Source organism: Pelodiscus sinensis, chromosome 5 (genome assembly GCF_049634645.1).
Source record: "Pelodiscus sinensis isolate JC-2024 chromosome 5, ASM4963464v1, whole genome shotgun sequence".
NCBI classification, from domain to species: domain Eukaryota; kingdom Metazoa; phylum Chordata; order Testudines; family Trionychidae; genus Pelodiscus; species Pelodiscus sinensis.
The window spans coordinates 131,802,942-131,823,460 of NC_134715.1; the positions used below are offsets into that span (position 1 = coordinate 131,802,942).

Consider the following 20,519-nt stretch of genomic DNA (forward strand, 5'->3'; position numbering starts at 1 on the left):
AGGTTCTGGAGTCCTGTGTAATCTTGTATTTACAGTATTACCTTTCATAAAGAACAGGGCTCAATCGCATCCCCTGGCATGCTACTGAGATGCCAACACTGCTGGGGTGAAGCATGGCATGAACTCGTTACAAAGTGAAGAGGAATTCTGTGTCCAATGCTGCTCTGCCCTCCCTCCCCTTCTGACACTGGTTCGGTTGTGGTCTCCCTACTGTAGTTTATCGGCTCTGCTGTGCTAACAGCAGTAGCAAATTCTCTTTTTCCAGAAAAGTATCCTTTTGTGCAACTGTAAAAACGAGGAGTCCTGTGGCATCTTAGAGAACAGATTTATTTGGGTCTAAGCTTTTGTGGGTAAAATGCACTGTCAGATGCATGGAGTCAAAATCAGAGGTAGGGAGATAAATACACCCCCACCCTCACGCACAAGCGTATCAAAAGAAGAGTTACCAAGTGTAGGGCCAGTGTTAATGAGGCCAGTTCAGTCAGGGTGGATATGGCTCCTTCCCAGTAGTTGATGGGGAAAGTGTGAATACCAAGAGAGGGAAATTTACCTTCATAGTGAGCGAACCATTCCAAGTCCTTATTCAGTACTAATTTGATTGCTAAATTTGCAAATGAATTGCAGCTCTGCTGCTTCTCTTCGTAGTCTGGGTTTGAAAATTTTATAGAAGGATGGCTGTTTTTAAATCTGTTACTAAATGTCCAGAGATGTTAGTTTTTGTGTTACCTTTCTGATGTCTGATTTGCCCATCTATCCTTTGGTTCAAAGACTGTCCAGTTTGGCTGATAAAGATGGCAGAGGGGCATAGCTGGCACATGATGCCATAGATCGTGTTGGTAGATGTGCAGCTGGATGAGCCTCTGATGGCGTGGCTGATGTGATGGTGTCGCTTGTATAGCTATGTAGACAGAGTTGGCAGCAGGCTTATTGAAGGGAAAGGTTTCTGGGGTGTGGTGTGTGGCTGTTGGTGAGTGTTTTCTTCAGGTTAGATGTAACTGAATTTTCACAGCAACAGATCCATCACTTTTACCTGAACAAATTTCTAATCACGACAGCATTGAAACTTCTGCTTGCTCTGTCGGATAACGGTGCAACCTTACGATTGCACCGATTCATGTTCTTCACATTTAATCTCCTAGCTTTTTAAAGTAAACTTTTGCTTATTTGGTTTGTAAATTATTGAACCCTAATGTCCTTAGCCCTGTGCACGGCACAGTGTCTCCTTCATCTTCCTGCTCAGAACTCCTTTCAGTTGCCCTTTTGTTACTCTTCTGCTCTTCATCCTATTGTCCCTTCATTACAATTAATTGAAACAAATGCTTGATACCACATGTTCCACAGACAGAAGAATGAACTAAGTCCCTCTCATGATCTCTCACTACCATGTCCCTGCCTGCTGTTTGTTACCCCTTGCAGCGCGTGTCTGTTTTAGATTATAACCTCTCCAGATCTGTCTGAAAACTCCATGTCTGTGGAACCATCTATATTTTTTTGTCTGTTTGTGACTATAAACACTGAAAATGTGCAAGAGTAGAAAGTATTCCTGTTCTTTTTTGCGTTAGCTGGGATTGATGTGTAATTTTAATAGAAGACTTGTATAGACTTGCCATCATTTTTGGGGCAGTTTTGTCATCACCTACACAATAGGGCAGTTTTGAAGTCGCCTGCGTGAATTCTTAGATTTTCAGGGCATAAGACAGTCAAGTAATCTTGCGGCGATCCCATGTTCCTACGTCAAATATCTCAGGACGTCATAAAGGAAACAAGCAGGTTTTGTGGAGGGCAGTCAGCCAGCAGAACTGACCCTAACGCAGGAGGTGGGACGGGTGGTGAGCAGGAAGCACCACTAGGCAGTTGTTTTGGTGAAGTTGCAAAATAAGTCATGAGGCGATTCTTGGTCTGCAGTGCGATAAGTTTATGGTGTCAATCGCATGCAGTTTAAAAATTCTGGCAGCTGTAAGGGCTGGACAGCTCAGGCAACTGCTATTGGGGTGATTGGTTAAAACCTTTCACTGCTAGATCAGTAGTGTAAATCGGACTCGAGTTTGGAAGTGGCGAAAAGTCACTGCCACCTGATGGCCAATCAGCGGCCACTCTGCAATGGTTCTCTTTTTATATCAAAGATCCTCCCCTCAACATTGTGACTGTTTCTCCTGCTGCTGTCCTTGTAAGAGACATAAAGGACTAAAAGGCTTATGGGGACTGAATGATCCTCCCCCCCTATAGAATTTTAGTATTCCTGGTCACGTTGGTGCAGGATGGGGAGGTTTGCACAGCCATATCTGTTCAGGTGTCCTCTGCTTATCCATTAGAAGTAATCCTTCTGCTCTGCTCTGTGCTGATTAGGGATGTTAAAAACTAGTCATTCTCTGCCCCCCCCCCTCCACGCCTCTATCAGTGGCAGCAAACGGGGGTACTTCAGCTGTGCAGTGCTGCTGCTTTGAGCCCAGGATCAGTTGTGTGGCATTGCCACTTTGGAATGGTGAGGTGGCGTTGAGCACGGGGTCAGCTGGGGACTCGCCAGCTGATCCTAGGCACTAACGTGGCATTTCCATGGAACCTGGAATTGACCCCAGGTTCTGGGGAAATGCCATGCGGAACCTGCAGTCAGCTGGGGAGTCCCCAGCTGATCCCAGGTTCTGCGGAAATGCTGTGCTGGAGTCCAGGATCTCTGGAGGAGTCCCCAGCTGATCCTGGGCTCCACGTGTTACACAGCTGATCCCAGGATCAGCTGTGAGGCCCTGCCCCTTTGAAAGCCAAGGTGGCATTCAAAGTTGCAGCGCTGCACAGCTGATCTCGGCTCCAGCACGGCATTTCAAAGTGGCAGCGCAGCATGGAGCCTGGGGTCAGCGGGGAACTCTGAGTCCCCCACTGACCCCGGACTCCATGCTATGCTGCTGCTTTGAAATGCACAAGAGCCCCTGCTGGGGACTCTTGTGCATTTCAAAGCTGGCACCTGCATGCAGCCCAAAGTCAACAGGACTTCCCTCTGGCCTCCGGCTGCACGCGGAGTTCCGCAGTCGTCCTTTGAAATGTACAAGAGTCCCTGCTGGGGCTCTTGTACATTTCAAAGGAAGAATGCGGAAGTGCCTATTGAGTAGTTGATGGAAATTCCATCGACTAGTCAATTAACCGCTAGTTAATATACTTAGCGCTGATTAGGCCTCAGTTGGAGTATTGTCCAGTTCTGGACACCACATTTCAAGAGAGATGTGGAGAAATTGGAGAAGGTCCAGAAAAGAACAAGAAGAATGATTGAAGGTCTCTAGAACACGAGCTATGAGGGAAGACTGAAAATTGGGTTGGTTTAGTTTAAAAAAGTGAAGAATGAGAGGGGACATGATAGCACTTTTCAAGTACCTACAAGGGTGTTACAAGGAGGGGGGAGAAAAATTGTTCTCCTTGGCTTCTGGTGATAGGAGAAGAAGCAATGGGCTTAAACTGCAGCAAGGGAGGTTTAGGTTGGACGTTAGGGAAAAACTCCCTACCTGTCAGGGTGGTTAAACACTGGAATAAATTGCTTAGGGACGTTGTGGAATCTCCAACCTGCTCTCAAATATTTCCAGTGATGGACAGACAGACACCTGTCAGGGTTTATATTGATTGGGGGTGGGGAGCCTTTTTTGAGTCAGGGGCTGTTGACTCCCAGGCAAGTAGTTGTTGTGTACTCCAGCTGCCTGGTGGAATAATGGGGGTGCTGGAGTGCCAGCAGTCTCCTCAGTGGTGGAGGGAGGGGAGCCCTAAGCCACAGGAGCCGGATCCAGGCAAGCTGGGGTCCGTAGGTGAAGATGGCGATTGCATATCTTTTTCTAATTTAGCCCTGCAGTCTAGAGGTAGCCTCAAACGACCCAACAAAAAAAATGTGAGTTCAGTGGCTGCTAGTCAGTGTCGAAGAAGCCATTCACGTTCAGAAAAAATGCACTTGAGTTGCAGGGCTAGATTGTGCCTCCTTTACTTGTATAGAATTGAATTCAATTAGTGAGGTACTACATGACATGAGCAACAGTTGTACAATATTGTGCTATGGGGGCACAGGTTTTCAAGGTGGCATATAGCTGTGTTACTCCTTGCTGTGTTCCACCGATGGCATGAAACTCTTGTTTGGCCACCTTCATATCATCTGGGCTGCTGTTGGGGTCTTTCCTGAAGTCAAAATGCACAGTATGTCTTTTGATGGACACACAACCCCAAACGAGCTACTTCTATTTTGCGGGAATGGCAGGAGAAAATTCTAAGATGTTGCATGGAAACTGGTGAAACCCATAGTAAAGGTTCCTGTGCAGTCAACCAAAACAACCTCTTGATTACATATACATTTTATAATTAATGTGGTTTTTTTGTTTTTTTTTCTCTTTTCCTCCCACAGCATCAAGTGACAGACACAAATAGAAAACTGCAGAATGAAGGGAAGGACGTAAGCCCCATATTTTTAAGTCTCCTGTATATGATCGATCTGCTTTGACTATTTTAATGTACAGGTTGAACCTCTCTAGTGTGGAACACTCTGGTCCAGCAGCATCCATGGTCCGCCATGATTTTAGTTGGGTGGGTGTCCACTTACCATGAGTGTGGCCAACTTTCCTGTGGTCCCATAAAGTTTGTTTATAGCCACCGGTGCTGGCGCTCAGTGTTCTGTGCTGGTACGTAGCTCTAGTTCACCCCTAAATGTCAGTAAGCAGTGGAAGTGTTGGTAATGCTGCTAGATATTATTGACCTCCCATGGTTTGGCAATTCTCTGGTTTGGCACCAGTCAGGTCCCGAGGGTGCCGGATTAGAGAGGTTCAGCCTGTACTGTAATAGTGTTAGATTGCACAGGCCTGTGTTTCAGAAGTCCACAGCTGTGTGGGCAATGCTCTTGATAACTTGTGATAATAGTGCTGAAGTTGTATAATGCTTGTGATACCAGTACTTCATTTTCATTAAATGCAATAGGGATGTGTCTGAAGTAACTCTCCCTTCCATAATTTGTGGATTGAAACTTAGTGGTGGGGTAAAGCTGGCAAGCAGGAAGACTTTGAAGTGATAATACATAAGCATTGGGCTTGATTTCTTCTCCTCTTCCCCCTCCCCCTCCGCCCATTACTGTCAATAAACTCTGAAGGATCAGGCTCCTAATCGGCAGAGCACTATGGCAGTGGTGAAAGTCACTGTGGCTTTCAGCCGCTTATGTGGCAGCATCAAATCATGGAGCATGTGAAGCTGTATACATTTTGGATATGATTTCCTCTTCCAACTGCTGTCAGGCTTCTACATCTTAAAACTAAAGGGATATCAAAAGATTGAAAGGAATTTGCAGGATAGCAACATAATTGAATAGTGAGCTAGAGGCACTGATGTTATAAATAAAGATCTGTGCCATTTATGTGCATACATATATATTATATACAAAGTGTCTAGAAATCCCTATTTCTGTAAGTCATCGTCTTCTCCTCCTGGAGAGAGATTCACTACTTGCCCCTTACTTCCATAGAAATCTTCTGCTATTCTTGCCTCTTCTATCTTCCTAGTTCACAAATAAATTCACTTTCTTGCCAGTACTTTCAAGCTAAGTACCTTGGCTTATGGGCGTCAGGGGTGGAAAAGAGCCATTCCACCTTCTTGCCAATGTTCCCTGTGGTAAATAAGTGTTTTGAGAAACTGCAACCTCAGACGCGTGTTGCTGGCAAGTGCATTGTTCATGCAGCCCTAGGACCGGCTCTGAAAGAGATTGAGAGCCAAATAGTAGCTGAGTGACGGCTGAGGCGACGATTGTGTGCAAGAGCCTGAAATAAGTCACCACCAAGGAGTGGGGAGGGAGACGGGGGAGGAAAAGGATCATTTAGGCTGACCCAGGGAGGCATAACCACGAGAATAAAGGGGTATGATTCAGAGAAGGAAAACTCTGACTTGATGTTGGGAAAGAAAGAGGTTCTGTTTACGGAAGGAAGACTGTGGCCAACAGCTCTGCTCTTCAGGCACAGTGGAACTCACTAAAATAAGGGTCAAGTTCTTCTATGCGAGCGACAGAGCTTCTCTTGGGTGTCAGCCCAAGATTGTGAAATGAACTCACTCCGGAGTGAACTGCAAGATAACCCTGTGAGTTTGTGTATGAAGAAGGGAAACCCAAAGTAAAACATTCCCCTGCACATCTCTCCTTGGGCTGAGGATGAGAAAACCAGACCCTTTAGTTACATTGCTTAATGCACTACTCAAAGGCGTGAAGGTACGCACTGGCCCAATGCAGTAGAAGAACCCATGGAGAAGGGAAAGGAAGATGACCGGATGGTGTGAGGACTTGGGGTGCGTCTACAGTACAGAGGAAGATTGAAGCTGCCACTGTTGCTCTTCCAGTTTTCGAAGTAGCAGGTCTAGTAAAGACAACCAATCCGACCTGAGAGGGGCTCTCCAGTCAATGCCAGCAGTCTTGCTTCCACAAGAATAAGGGAAGTCAAAGGAAGAGTGTTCTCCCTTTGACTTCCTGAAGTGTGGACAGTGCCAAAAGCTACTTTGACTTCAGCTATGCAAATAACGTAACTGAAGTTGCGGGTCTTTATTCGCCTTTGTCCCGTAGTGTAGATCTACCCTTAGTCTCCCCAAGCCAGTGGTGGAAGCTGTGATACCCAGGCCACTTAAAATTTGACAACCACTAGAAAAGTGTGCTGGAGAGGTAATCGGTCTCTAGCTGAGCAGTTGGAACTGATGCATCTAACAGATTAGAGCTGGAAAACCTTCTGGGGGAAGACAAACTCAAACCAGTAAAACAAACAAATCAACCAAAGAGGGAAACCAAAACTCCCCAGAACCTCAAAGAAAACAACCGAACCCCCAAATAAACACCAGAACCCCACACGTGCTGCGCCTCCCAGCGCCCCTCTTGAACGCCCACTCAAATTCCCCCGTTTACACGTGTTTGCCAGCTCTTGTGCTGCTTGCTGGTTGCCTTTATAGGGCCCCTAACCAAGCCTCTGTTTCTCTCCTGGTATGTTGCCCTTACCAGATTCCACAAATTGAACAAGGACCCTCCCCCAAAGACTTCCCCCAAAAGACTCAGTGCCCCCAAGAACCAGGGACTTGCTTCCTACGTTCTCCAACAGAACTCCCACTCAAACTCCCCTGTTTACAGCCCTTTTTGCTGACTCCTGTGCTGCCCTAAAGGGTTGTAGCCCTTATGCAAGGAGGAGGAGATGCATATGTGGAGGGGAGTACAATTAGATTTTCCAAAAAGGATCACCATGTGCTAGTCTCACCTATTGCAATACACAGACCTAGAACTTTGCTTAGTAACTTCCTCTGGTTTTGAAATTCTTCCCTACTATGTGACTACCAGGAGGCTGACAGATTTTCCAGGGCCCTGGGCAAGGTGGGGAGGGTGCAGATCTGGAAGGAGCCTCCCCTGCCAGGCCTCCAGGGGCTCCAGCAGTAATGTAAAGGGTCAAAGGCTCCAGTCGCTCTTGCAATAGTGGCAGAGGCAGTCAGGAGCCTGGGTCCTTTTGAATCCCTGGGCCCCAGGGCAGCATTGTGGTAGACCTACCATTGGGAATTTGGTGAGAGATGTGAACATCGTGGAGACATATACATACAAGCTGCTTGTTTACTGCTATTGGCATAATTCGGTTTTCTTTTCTTCTCTTTAAGTTGGTAGTATCAATGGAAGAACTGAAACAGTGTCGACTACAACAGAGAAATATTTCTGCTACTGTCGATAAACTAACACTATGTCTTCCTGGTGAGGATTTGAAATTGATCATTGCTACTAGTACAGTTTCATTTGGATTTCATTTCCTATATTTTGTCTTAATGTGTGTGTTTTTTTTCTCTCTCCCCCCTCCTTCCAGTTCTGGAGATGTACAGCAAACTGAGAGAGCAAATGAAATCTAAAAGGTAAAGTTTACACACTGCTGCATAGCAAAGAATATCAAAGCACCCATCTAGAGGCATCAGTTCAACTCCGCATAGAAGAGCGTCTCAGGTGTTGAGAGAACTGTATTGCAGCTTGCTCGGCTTTGAAACTATCTAATATTTCATTAGTAGCTCTCCCAACACATTTTTGTCATCTTCTTTTCAGCCTAATCCAAATGCAGGTGCAGATTAGAACAGCAGTTGTAACAACATAGGGTTTCTTTTATTTACCAAGCTTTTCTAGTAAATAGGTTCATAGTAAAGCACATTTTTATGTATACATTTTAATTTAATCGCCTCGTCCCAGTCCCCCCCAGCCCTAGGTTCACCATTGAGTCCCACAAAAAACATTTGAACTACGCTCCAAAGCAGAACTGGCTAACCAGACATGAAATGTCTCTCCACCCCCCCTTTTTTACCCAACAAATACTGCCAGACCTTGTGCTCCTAGATCACCCAAAACCTTAGGTATATTGATACGTCTCACACTTGAAAATCAAACTAGAGGGGAGGTTAGAGCATTATTCAGCTGTTCAGAAAGGAGTTTCCTCCATTAGTATGTCTGAATGTGGTATAAAATAGCCTACTAGTTTGTCCATTTTTGACTGTGTTTATAGCGTCGATGAGGGGCTTAGCTGTGGACTGATGAGAGATTCATTAAAATAGACTAGTTGTAGCTGGAATTTGTAGTGATTGGTGGTGTGCGTGTTATGAGGGGAAGCTGGATTGGTTTGGTGGTATGAACTGAAAGGAATTCATATGCCATGTGATTAAGCTCATTCTGAAAATCACTACTTTCTTTTGATGGATTCATTTTAACTTGCATAGAAATTAGTATTGAGGGCCATATTTAAATGAAATCTGAACACTTAAGTTTTTGACTGGATTTGATATCACCATTTACCAAACCAGCAAAACAAATTAAGCCCTTTTTATATCTGACTCCTCATGCATCGTTCCTTGGTAGCCCATAGAGGATGGGTGCGTAGTTTAAGCTTCTGGTTTGAATACCCAGTCTCTGTTCACTACGTGTGATGTGCTGGAAACAAAGAGCAAAGTACAGTGCAAACCCAGAAAGTTTCGACTGTGCAGCCATAGGATAAATTGAGAGACAAGCACTTCCTTCACCAGTGTTCAAAATCCAAGGACATGAGAGATTTCCTCAGATGATCAGGACTCTTTACTCAAAAAGTGATGAGGAAAAACTGCCTGACCATGGAAGAAGGCGAGGTGGTGAAGTTATTGCTTGATAGCTTCATCTATCGCTGCACCGGGAGTGAACACAGCTGACAAATACATTGTAAACAAAGTCCCAAAACCGTGTGCAGATTTACCTTGACGGGATCTTTCCAGCACTGGCTGAAAGCTGAGGGATTCATCATCCTCTTTTTTTTTTTTTTTTTTTTTTTTAAGTACTTGCCTTGCTTTTTTTGCCATAAAGTCTCATTAAAGTCAGGCAAGATGGCAAGGTATGCGATCCTGCGTGCGTGCGCACACATTAAAGATCATCAGGACAAGGGTGATGAGGCCCCAGATATTTTTGATCAGATATTCCTCCTTGCCCATCTGTGTACCCAGCTGCCCCTTTTTTACCCCAGAAGTGTTTGTGTTTAATGGGTGAAACAATCCCTCTGTGTGCGTCCTTAACCGCTTTAGGATCGTTTGGGGTGAACGATGACATAATGTAAGATGTTGTTACATATACAAATATCCGCTCTCTGTAGTGGGCTGAGGCGCCGCTGTTCTTGTCCGAGAGAACAGAACACAGTTGGAAGCCTTGCTTGTGCGAAGAACACACCAGGGACTGTGAGGCTAGCGCTGCATTACTTCATTAATAAGAATCGCTGGCCTCTGCACTTACTCCCTGCCCCAGATGTTTTAGACTTTGTGTTCGGCAGGCAGTCATGGACCTCATCAATGAACACACACGGTCTCTGCTGGACACATTTTAGCTTCTTCTGCTTCAATAAACAATATCCTAAAATATAACAAAACTCCACTGTGTGTTTATTCCTTCAGTTTAAGTTCTGGCTTTCCATCCACTCTTAAATTTCTCTCTCCAGAGGGGATTACATTTTATTGCAAATAGCTTTTTTTACCCCCTCTGTAATGTAAATAGTGCCCCACATTACAAGATTAAACAATGTGACTTCTGCCCTTAGTAGCCTTTACAATTTTTAGTTAAAAGAATTTGCTCTGGCTTGCGGAACGATTTCACAGGAAATGTTTTGAAAAGGGATTCTAGTGTATTTTTTTTTTAAGTGAGATGGTAGTGCATATCTTATGCATAAGCACGTTTTTTGCATGAACTGAGGGTTTTTATTCCCAGTCTCCTGGCCAAATTTAATCTCTACTGTGTTCCTACTTAAGTTCTAACCTCCCCGTCTTCCATTTGGAGGTGGTATTCTGTATTACCTCTCCAAAACTGTGTCCTGTTACGATTGCCTTATTTCACCCAAGAGGCACAATAGTGGTGGTCAAAATAAATGTCCAGAAGTATTGCCAATAGCTCCATTGTTAAGATTTCCATGCTGTGATGGGATGGATTGCTCGATAAATTGCCATGCTCTGTTCATTCCCTCTGAAGCGTCTGGCATCTCCCACTGTAGGAAGACAGGAAACTAGGCTAGGTGGACCAATGTTCTCATGGTTTACTCTTCATCCAGTCTGTTTGCAAAATTGGCATAGTTAAGTCATTTTGAAGAAAGATCACGTTTCCATGATCAAGACAAGGTCAGCTCCCAGACTACTGCACTAGGCAGCACAGTATGGGAAGGTGGTGGACAGCCCTTGGTGGACAAAGGAGTATTTAGAAAAATTAGACCTATACAAATACATGGGTCCAGATTTAATGCTGAGGGAGTTGGTAGATGTCATTGCAGAGCCTTTGGCCATTATCATTGAAAACTCGTTGAAGATTGGGAAGGGTCCCGGACGATCGGAAAAAGGCAAATATAGTGCCCATCTTTTAAAAAGGGAAGAACAACAATCCAGGTGACACTACTCAGTCGCACCTCATTCCCCAGAAAAATCATGGAGGGGATACTAAAGGAATCCATTTTGAAGCACTTGGAAGAGGGGAAGTGATCGGGAAGATTCAACATGGATTCACCAAGGGCAGGTCATGCCTGACCAACCTAATTGCTTTCTATGATGAGGTGACTGGCTCTGTAGACGTGAGGAAAACGGTGGATGTGATATACCTTGACTTTAGCAAAGTTGTTGATACGGTTTCCCGCAATATTCTTGCCAGCAAGTAAAGGAAGCATGGATTGGATAAATGGACTGTAAGGTGGATAGAAAGCTGGCTAGACTCCAATTCAACGGGTAGTGCTCAGTGGCTTGATGCTTGGTTGGTCGTCAGCATCAAGTGGGGTGACCTAAGGATCAGTTCTAGCGCTGATGTTGTTTAACATCTTTATTAATGACCTGGATGAGGGGATGGATTGCACCCTCAGCAAGTTTGCGGATGATGCTAAGCTAGGGGGAGAGGTAGATATGTGGAGGGCAGGTTTAGGGTCCAGAGTGACCTAGGCAAATTGGAGGATTGGGCCAAAAGAAATCTGGCGAGGTTCATCAAGGATAAGTGCAAAGTTTTGCAATTGGGACGGAAGAATCCCAGGCACTGTTATAGGTTGGGAACCGACTGGCTAAGTAGTAGTTCGGCAGAAAAGAATCTAGGGATTATAGAAGCTTGAGATGAGTCAACAATGTGCCCTTTTAGCCAAGAAGGCTAATGGCACGTTAGTGTGCATTAGGAGGAGCATTTCCAGCAGATCCAGAGAACTAATTATTCCTCTTTATTTGGCACCGTGAAGGCCACATCTGGAGTATTGTGTCCAGTTCTGGGCCCTCCCCTTCCCGTACTACAGAAAGGATGTGGATGCATTGGAGAGGATCCAGAGAAGGGCAACCAACATGATTAGGGGGCTGGAGCACATGACATATGTGGAGAGCCTGAGAGATTTGGGCTTATTTAGTCTGCAGACGAGAAGAGTGAGGGGGGGATTTGATAGCAGCCTTTAACTTCTTGAAGGGAGGTTCCAAAGAGGATGGAGAGAGGCTGTTCTCAGTGGTGACAGATGGCAGAAAAAGGAGCAAGTGGCAGTGGGGGAGGTCTAAGTTGGAAAGTAGGACAAATGATTTCCTTAGCAGGGTGGTGAAGTACTGGGCTAGGTTCCTTAGGGCGGGGGTGAAATCTCCATCCCTAGAGGTTTTGATGTCTCGGCTTGACCAAGCCCTGGCTGGGATGATTGAGTTGGGGTTGGTCCTGCTTTGGGCAGGGGGCTGCACTTGATGACTCCGGAGGTCTCTACCAGCCCTAGAATTCTGTGATAAAATATGAAGTACAAAGGAATGGAAGAGACAGCATCAGAGCAAATGTATGACAGCCAGTGATGGCTGTTGTATCCTGAGCGTCACCTAGTCTGGATTCTCACGGGGCTTCTGGGCACCATTGTAGAATAAATAAATGAAGATGCTGCATGTGAACAACAGTTTGCATTCCAACAGCACCTACTGGACGAGAATTTCCAAGTGCATATCAAACATGATGTCTTGCAGCATCCCAGGGAGGTCAGTAAGGGATATATAGGAATTACTTGATCTGGCATTTAAATGCAGTTACTGAAAAGCATCGAATAGTGCTCGGCAATATTAAAAGAATTAGCTGGATCTGCCTCTCCATACGCACGAGACAGACCTCTCTTGAGTAAAGAGCCATTTTTACAGACACTTCTCAAAGTATGTCCACATCTTAGTCTTGCTACACTTCAGTTTGCCTATAATCCAATGTGAAAATAGTTCTTCCCTATCTTGTATGTGAACTTTAAAGTGTGTGTATTGTTAGACGGTGGTTTGAGATGTATAGAAGTGTTAATTTATTACCATCATCCTCTGTGGGAAAGGGGAAAAGCGGGATAGTCGTGTAATTCTGAATCTGATTTATGCTCTTCTCAGACATTATCCTGCTTTGAAGACATTAGAGCACCTTGAACATACCTACCTGCCCCAGGTGAGCCACTACCGCTTCTGCAAGATCATGGTGGATAATATCCCTAAACTGCGTGAAGAGATAAAAGATGTTTCCATGTCCGACCTCAAAGACTTCCTGGAGAGTATTCGGAAGCACTCAGACAAGATTGGTGAGACAGCCATGAAACAGGTAGGGGCTTGTGTTGCGTTCTACTGAGAAAACAGAGCAGGCTTGCTAAGCTTCACTGTGCCCTTTTCTGTGCCACGGTAGGGACGTTTTTGTAGTTAACAGTTACAACCGGTTTTGAAACGTTAGAGTAATTCCACTATATCAAACTGAATGATCCTTCAGCTGCAAGGAGACTGTTTTCTCTGTTTCTGGTGCCGCTTAGAAGCACTGATGTGTGTTTCTGTACTTTGCCCCCTAGATTTCTGGTAGCCGAAAGTCTAGGAGGCCAAAGTGGGTTGTACAATCCAGATCTCCCATTTAATAGTGCAACGTGGCATTTGTGCTGCGGTATTGTGCATGGTGAAAAATTACAGAGCGAAAAGACTGTCAGTTTCCCATGGTTAATGTAAAACGCTAGCATGCAATATGCTTTCATTTCGGTCTCCTGAGCCCATTCTAACAAGAAGGTAAATTTTTTTTATACTCTGTTTTACAAATACCTTACTATGGCTTTGGGGGATTTTTTTCTTTTTAGCGCCACTCATCTGAAGAAGTGGGTTATGCCCACAAAAGCTCATGATTCATATAATCTGTCTCGCTATGTCTAAACTACATTCCTCTTCCAAAACAGGAATGTAAATGAGCCTGATAGAAAATGCAAATGAAGTGCGGATTTACAAATCTCGCGCTTCATTTCATAATCGTGCAAGAGCGCTCTTTTGAAAAAGGGTTTTTCAAAAAAGAAACCACAGTCTAGAAGGGGTTCTTTCAGGGGAAAAAAAAACCCCTTTTTCGAAAACCTGTACTCATTTTTTCAGGAGTACAGGTTCTTTCGAAAAAGGGTTTTTTCGAAAGAACCCCGTCTAGACTGTGGTTTCTTTTTTTCAAAAAATCCTTTTTCGAAAGTGTACTCGTGTGATTATGCAAATGAAGCAGGAGATTTGTAAATCCACGCTTCATTTGCATTTTTGATCAGGCTCGTTTATATTCCTCTTTTGGAAGAGGAATGTAGTTTAGACGTGCTGTGTGTGTGTGTGTGTGTGTGTGTGTGTGTGTGTGTGTGTATATATATATATATATATATATATATATATATATATATATATATATATATATATATATATAAATAAAAATAAAAATAAAAATAATTAATTTGTTACAGGACTGTGTGTGTGGTTGGTTTTTTATTTGTTTTTTTGTTTTGCCGTGGCATTGACTTTGAAAGCTGTCCCTGATTAATTATACATAAATGTGTATCCCACCCCATACCCTGGTGTACAGCAAGGAAATATTACTTTTCCTCACTATTTTTTAAAACTCCAGAATGATTTTTCTTCTAAATACAATTCATTCTTTCATGTTCTCTGTTGTGAAGATAATTGATTTTCTTCATGTTGTTTTTGCTGTGTTAATGTCATTCACCTCTCTGTGTCATTAAAAACATTCCTGCAGCATAATATAGAATAAGTTTTCTATTCGGTGCTCCATTACTTCGGGAATAATGAAGAACAAACATTTTCCATTTTATCTAGTACATATGGTAAGTCAAGTTAGCATCTCTGAATCTGCAGAGAAAATGCCTCTGCTCATCTCATCCAGTCAGCGATTCAGACACGCATCGTAACAATGTCTGGAAAGTGGGTTTTTTTGTTTTTTTTTTGTCTGCTGATACTTAAATTGGCCTGATTAAATGTTCTGAATTTACCTGATGCTAACAGTTACTAGAAGGCTAATTGTTTATGGAAATATATTTTTTTTCTGGCCATGAAAGCCAGCCTAGTTTCTTGAAAGGTCATACTTTGCTGTGTGCCTGGAAAGAAGTAATAGTTTTCAGTTGTCTTTTAGGGTCCAGCTAATGAAGGGAATATGCTGTTCTTCAGCTATGCTCCATGTCCAGCTAAAGGATGCTTGCTAATTGTTGGAACATAAAGGCTTGCAGATGTTCTGTCTGATTGTTTGTTTTCAGTGTTTTCATTGTGTGTGTGTGTGTGTGTGTGTGTGTGTGTGTGTGTGTGTGTCTAGTTAATGCATATTGGCAGCTTATAGCAATGTGTGTTGGGGTCTGGTGGGCAGAAGTGACACAGGAGAGACCTGCACAATATCCCCATGTTTTCCAAGGGATGGGTAGAAATAGTGAGAGTCCAATGAATCCATTTCTTCATCCCTGCATAGCCACATCCCATGTTGTTTCCTCCTCTGCGGTCTTTCCACCTCCGGTGAGGACAATTGTTCCTCTGCTTTGGCCATTTCCATACCTGACCTAATCCCACCCTCATACCGGTCCTGTTCATTTCTGCTACTCCCAATGGATTGGCTGGACCCTTTCAAACACATGTGCCTCAGCTTGTGACCTCTGTCTCTTGTGCCTCCATTGCCTTGCTCTTCCCACCTAACACAGCCTTTCTCATGGTGTGTGTGTGTGTGTGGGGGGGGGGGGGGGGGTCTCCTCTTTCTCTGTCCATTCTATCCCTTCCAGTGCTTCCTTATGCCACCTTCAGGCTTTTTAAATAGCAGAATCTCTTTTTTCCATCCTCTTCCCTTCCAGATGGTGATGACCCATCACTGCCCTCTTTCTGCTGGGTTTCAGATGTGTGCGTCACCACCTGTTCCTCTTGTGGCCTTGGTGCCATCAACTTTTATGTTGATGCCAGAGGATGGTGTGAAGATCAGGACTTTAATAGGGTTAAAAAAAGAGCTAGATAAATCCATGGTGGTTAGGTCCATCAATGGCTATTAAGATGGGTAGGAACGGTGTCCCTGGCCTCTGTTTGTCAGAGGCTGGGAATGGGTGACAGGAAAGGGATTGCTTGATGATTCCTTGTTCTATTTATTCCCTTCGGGGCACCTGGCATTGGCCACTGTCGGCAGGCAGGTTACTGGGCTAGATGGACCTTTGGTCTGACCCAGTCTGGCTGTTCGTATGAGGACTGTGTGATGTACAGGCAGATTCCCCAAGTCAATGTATGCGTTGTGGCTGCTAGGATGAAATTTGGTGGTTATGAAATGACTGTCTCATGGAATGCCCCTGTACATATGTAGATTGCACTCTTGCTGTGTCATGTCCCACAGGCCAGGGACAATATGTCCTTTGTCAACAGGAGGAAACACTTGAATGACAACAGGTTGACTGAAGCAGGACAAGGATACTTCCTCCAACTTGTTGCAAGGATTTTGGGGGTGAAACTGGGAGAGTGGAAAATTCCCGTATCAAACAGACACAGGTGACAAAGCTGAAGTTTTAAAAGGGTCTCTTGGGGTGAGGGTGGGAGGAGACTGGGTAAGCCACAGAGGAAAGGGATGGACCGGCAAGGTCAGAAAAGCCATGCTGGGAGGAGAAGGCGCTGTTCAGCACAGTAGCAGCGCATGTCATCATCATGAGAGATGGCCAGCAGCCTGGGGAATAAGGGGTTAACTATACCTAAGCCAGGTAGTCGGCCAATAAAAATGCAGATGGGATTTCAAACTGGAACAAAAGAATTTTTGGGTTTTTCTCTCCTTTGTCCCTGGGCAGTTTCTCTCCAGCTACTGAGAGGGACAGACGACATGTCTGCCTCTAAGAAAAGACCCTTCACTATCTGTAAGTAGGTAAAGTTTACATAAATCCGTTTTATTGTTTAATGGTTTGGGAATGGGAATCTGACGTCTGTGCATTTAAAAAATGGGTTTTCTCCTTTGCAACTAAAGTCTTGGCCTATGGGGCGGGGGGGGGGGGGGGGTCCCCCATGAATATATTAATTTGTGACTTTTTCCATCTAGTCACTATGCTTGCAACAGTAATATTGTGGTGATGATAAAAGTTCTTTCTCTTTCTTTTTTTTTCTTTTTCTTTTTCTTAACCTGGTATTGGTTAATTTTTGTGTCCTGGTTTTTACTTTTGGGGCCTGAGATTTCCCACGTAGTCTCTCCATGGTTTCTTTATTATTACTTGGGTGCAGTGGATTTTTATCCCCAAAATGTGTTTACGATTTTGGGGGGACGCTTTATACCAAAGCCTGGAAAGATATGGTTTTGGGGTACCTTTGCGGGCCTCCAATTCAGCATTTACCATGCCAGAGTGGGGAAGGAGACTTGACCGCGCACCACAGCAGAAGGAACCTAGCTGACTCCTGCCGACCCTGGTCCCAGCCCAGAGCATGCTCAGGAGTGGAAAGGAAACTGAGGCAGGGAAATGCATATAGGGTTTATTACTTTGGTACAGAGCCGTGTTTCTCTTAGTGGTATTAAAACCCTCTGCAAAGTCGGTGCTGTATTCATGTGCCTTTTCATAGGCAAGTGGTGGGTCCACAAAGCTGGAATTCTGGGAGAGGCTGGGGCTGAGCCGTGTGGTAAGCCAGAGGTGTCGGCATTGGCTGCATACGCTGGGGCGGGCGTAGCGCAGCTGCTGCTCTCCCTAGGCTGTGTTTGCGCCTTGGGACTCTCCGGGGCAGTGCTTGGGGGCTGGCTAGACTCCCAAGACTTAGAACACCCAGGGTTCCTGTGGACATCTCCTCACCACGGTGTGAAGCGTGCTGAAGAGGGAGAAGAGGATGCCTACTTCCCCCCCACCCTCCCTCATTTGATCTTCCGCCCCTCTTGGCTACTGTTAAGGTTGCTCCCTTCCTCACTGCACTAAGCACGGCTGTCTTTCGTGCCCCTTTGAACAGTTTCTCTGTGATTACCTCATATGCTTCAGTAGTGCTTGAGCTCGGGCTGTCTCCCTGTTCATCCATCACCCCTTTGGTCTTAAAGGCTTCTGAGTTAAATTGCATCACTTTGGATTAGTGTTTTTTTTCCCCTGCCATGACCCTTTTCAACGTGCAGAGGATCTCAGTGGAGTACCTCTGGGAAAAGTTTAAGAAAAAATATTTTTTTTCTTTTAAACAGAAGCTAATAAAATGCCAAGCGCAACAGACTATTGGAGGGAGGAGATGTGACCGCACGACTCCCTGAGTAGCAAGTATTTAGAAATGTTAGGTATGCTGTAGTGGGAGCTTCCATTTCCATAACACCATTCATACAAAACGATCCTCAAGAGTTTGGTGGGCTTATTCAACTAAGATGCAAACGGTAAAATGGGGAGTATTTCAACCACTGCTAAAGTGCAGCTGTCTCTGGGTAGGGGCCTGCACAGATTTCTTCCCTCCATTTCTTTATGTGCACCGAGGCTTGTGCGCCTAGCTATGGGCGCTCTGCTAATCAGCTGGGCGGTATTTGAATCTCCCCTGAGGAGCTGAACAAGTGCCCAGCTTACAGGGAATGCTGGTGGCATATTGTGACTTCCCTACAATAGCGCTGCCTTTCTCTCTGTCCCCCATATTTTTGATCAGGACACTCATAGTTACAACACTGCACAATTTCAGCTTTACGTATCTGAAACAATGAAATTTTCAATTTTTAAAAATCTCTGACCGTGAAATGGACTGTGAATTTGGTGGGGCCCTAATTATTTTGACGGAACTGGAGAAAAGAGCTTCCTCTGCTGACTCCTAACACCTCTCTTTGTACCGCTATCTCTTTGGCTGAATCTCTTCATCTGCTGGACAGTGTTCCCTCTAATGTTTTATGTCTGTGTGTGGAATGACTTTCAGGTTGTTGGCCAATATGGAGGTGATCTCTCGCGTTGCAAAGGTGATTCTGCACACAGACAGTGTGTGGCAGGGCTTGGGGTTCAGCTCTAAATGGGGGCTCGGTGTGGGAGGGGGCTCCTGGCTGGGCAGGCAGTTGGGGTGCAGGACGGAGGGTGGGGTGTGAGGGCTCTGGAGTGAGCCTGGGGATGAGGGTTTTGGGATGCGGAAGGGGCTCAGGCCTGAGGGCTGTGGTACAGGAAGGGGTACAAGCTATGCAATGAAGGTGTGGGCTTTAGGATGGGGCCAGAGATGAAGGCTTTGGGGTGCAGGAGGTTGCTCTGGGTTTTGGGGTGGGAATCAGGGTGAGGTGGGAAGTTGGGGCTTGGGCTTATCTGGGCAACTTCTGCTCAGTGGAGCTAAGGCGGGCTGCCTGGTGCCTGTCTATCCTGGGGCACAGTGCTGTGCCCGGGAAGCAGCCAGCGTGTCCGGCTTGTGGGATGGGGATGAGACTTCACAGTGCTCCGTGCGTGCTGCTTTTACCCGCAAGCACCCTACCAGCTCCCATTGGCTGGGAATCAGCCAATGGGAGTGCAGAGCAGGAGCTCAGGGCAGGGGCAGTGCATGTGGTCCCCCGCTCTAGGAGCTGGATCTGCTGCTGGCTGCTTCCCCACAGAGTTCAGGGCCGGCTCTAGGCACCAGCAAATCAAGCGCATGCTTGGGGTGGCACATTTCCAGGGCGGCATTTCCAGGTGAGCAGCCGCCCCTAGCAGTGCCCGGCCCTGAGGCTCCTGTGGGCGCTGCTGATTAACACCCCGCAGAAGAGGGCATCACTTACCTGATCTCTTGCACTGCCGTGCCTACATCTTCCAATGCCGCTAAGAGTGGGAGTGTCTGAATGGGGCTTCCCCAAAGGGAGGATCTGGACCTCCCGCGCAGGGCACCCTGGGAAATGCAGCAGGATGAATTTTTAAAAAAAGTAAAACAGGGTATCCCCTTCCCTGCACCTGCACCCAGACTCTGCCCTCCCGCTGGTTGGCCGGCGTGCGAACGCCCTGCCCCGCTTTGCTGGCAACTGCCCGGAAGAGCGGCATGCTTGTTGCCATTTGAAATGGATCATGTGATCTGGCTGTTTCAATGGTTCGGCAGCTGCAGGCCTTGCGCAGCGCCGAGAGACGGGGGCACGCACAGATGGCGGGAAGAAGGGGGCTGAGCCTGTTTTGGGCAGAGAGCGCTCTCCCCCGAGTCACTCCCAGCCCCATGTCACGGGCCTTCTGTTCCACTGCTTGTATGTCAGCCTCCGATAGCGTCTCTCTTGGCTGGGCAGTGGGAATGGATGCCGCAGCTTCCCTTTTGCCTTTCGGCCAGGGGTCTCTAGCCTCTTCGCACTCAAGATCACGCTGTAAGTGTCAGGGCAAGCCAAGACCTATGCCCCCCCCCGGAGTCCCTGCCCTCTCCGTTCCCCTCCTCTCCATGATGTTTGTAATTGTGATTTTCTTAAAATTAAAAATTTCCTACCAGTTATTTATTTCACTAACTACAAATTTTCTGTTTTTATTTTTTAAAATTTTAAACAGTCAAAAAAACCCCAAACAAAAAAAAATTGCAAAGTGCAAATGTGTAAAATCCAACAAAAAAAGGGGCGAGGGGAAACTTTTTTTTGCTTGGGGTGGCAAAAAACCTAGAGCTGGCCCTGACAGTTACCCTGGCCACAGCAGCTTTGGGTGTGGAACGGGGCTCAGTAGTCCGTGTGGGGGAATAGGAAGCCGCACAGCCACATGGCTTAGAGGGAACTTAGCTGCTGGTGATAGTCATGCTGTAAAAATATCTGGCCTCAGGGAGAGTGTTGAACAGTTGGACTCATAAATGATCTGGAGAAAGGGGTAAGCGGTGAGGTGGTAAAGTTTGATACCAAACTGTTTAGGATATTCAAGACAGAAGCAGACTGTGAGGGA

General features: G+C 45.7%; 1 protein-coding gene across 6 annotated transcripts in view; it reads left to right on the forward strand.

Annotated features, from left to right (window-relative positions):
* EXOC6B (exocyst complex component 6B) overlaps positions 1-20,519 on the forward strand; it is a 468,167-nt gene that overhangs the window by 89,846 nt on the left and 357,802 nt on the right. For all 6 annotated transcript variants that reach the window (XR_012904467.1, XM_075931045.1, XM_075931047.1 and 3 more), the window contains exons 3-6: positions 4,367-4,414; positions 7,615-7,705; positions 7,815-7,860; positions 12,838-13,042. Coding sequence is in view for 5 of the 6 variants with exons in the window: in XM_075931045.1 (XP_075787160.1) it covers positions 4,367-4,414; positions 7,615-7,705; positions 7,815-7,860; positions 12,838-13,042 (390 nt within the window). In the remaining variant the exon portion in view is untranslated. The remainder of the gene's footprint in view (positions 1-4,366; positions 4,415-7,614; positions 7,706-7,814; positions 7,861-12,837; positions 13,043-20,519) is intronic.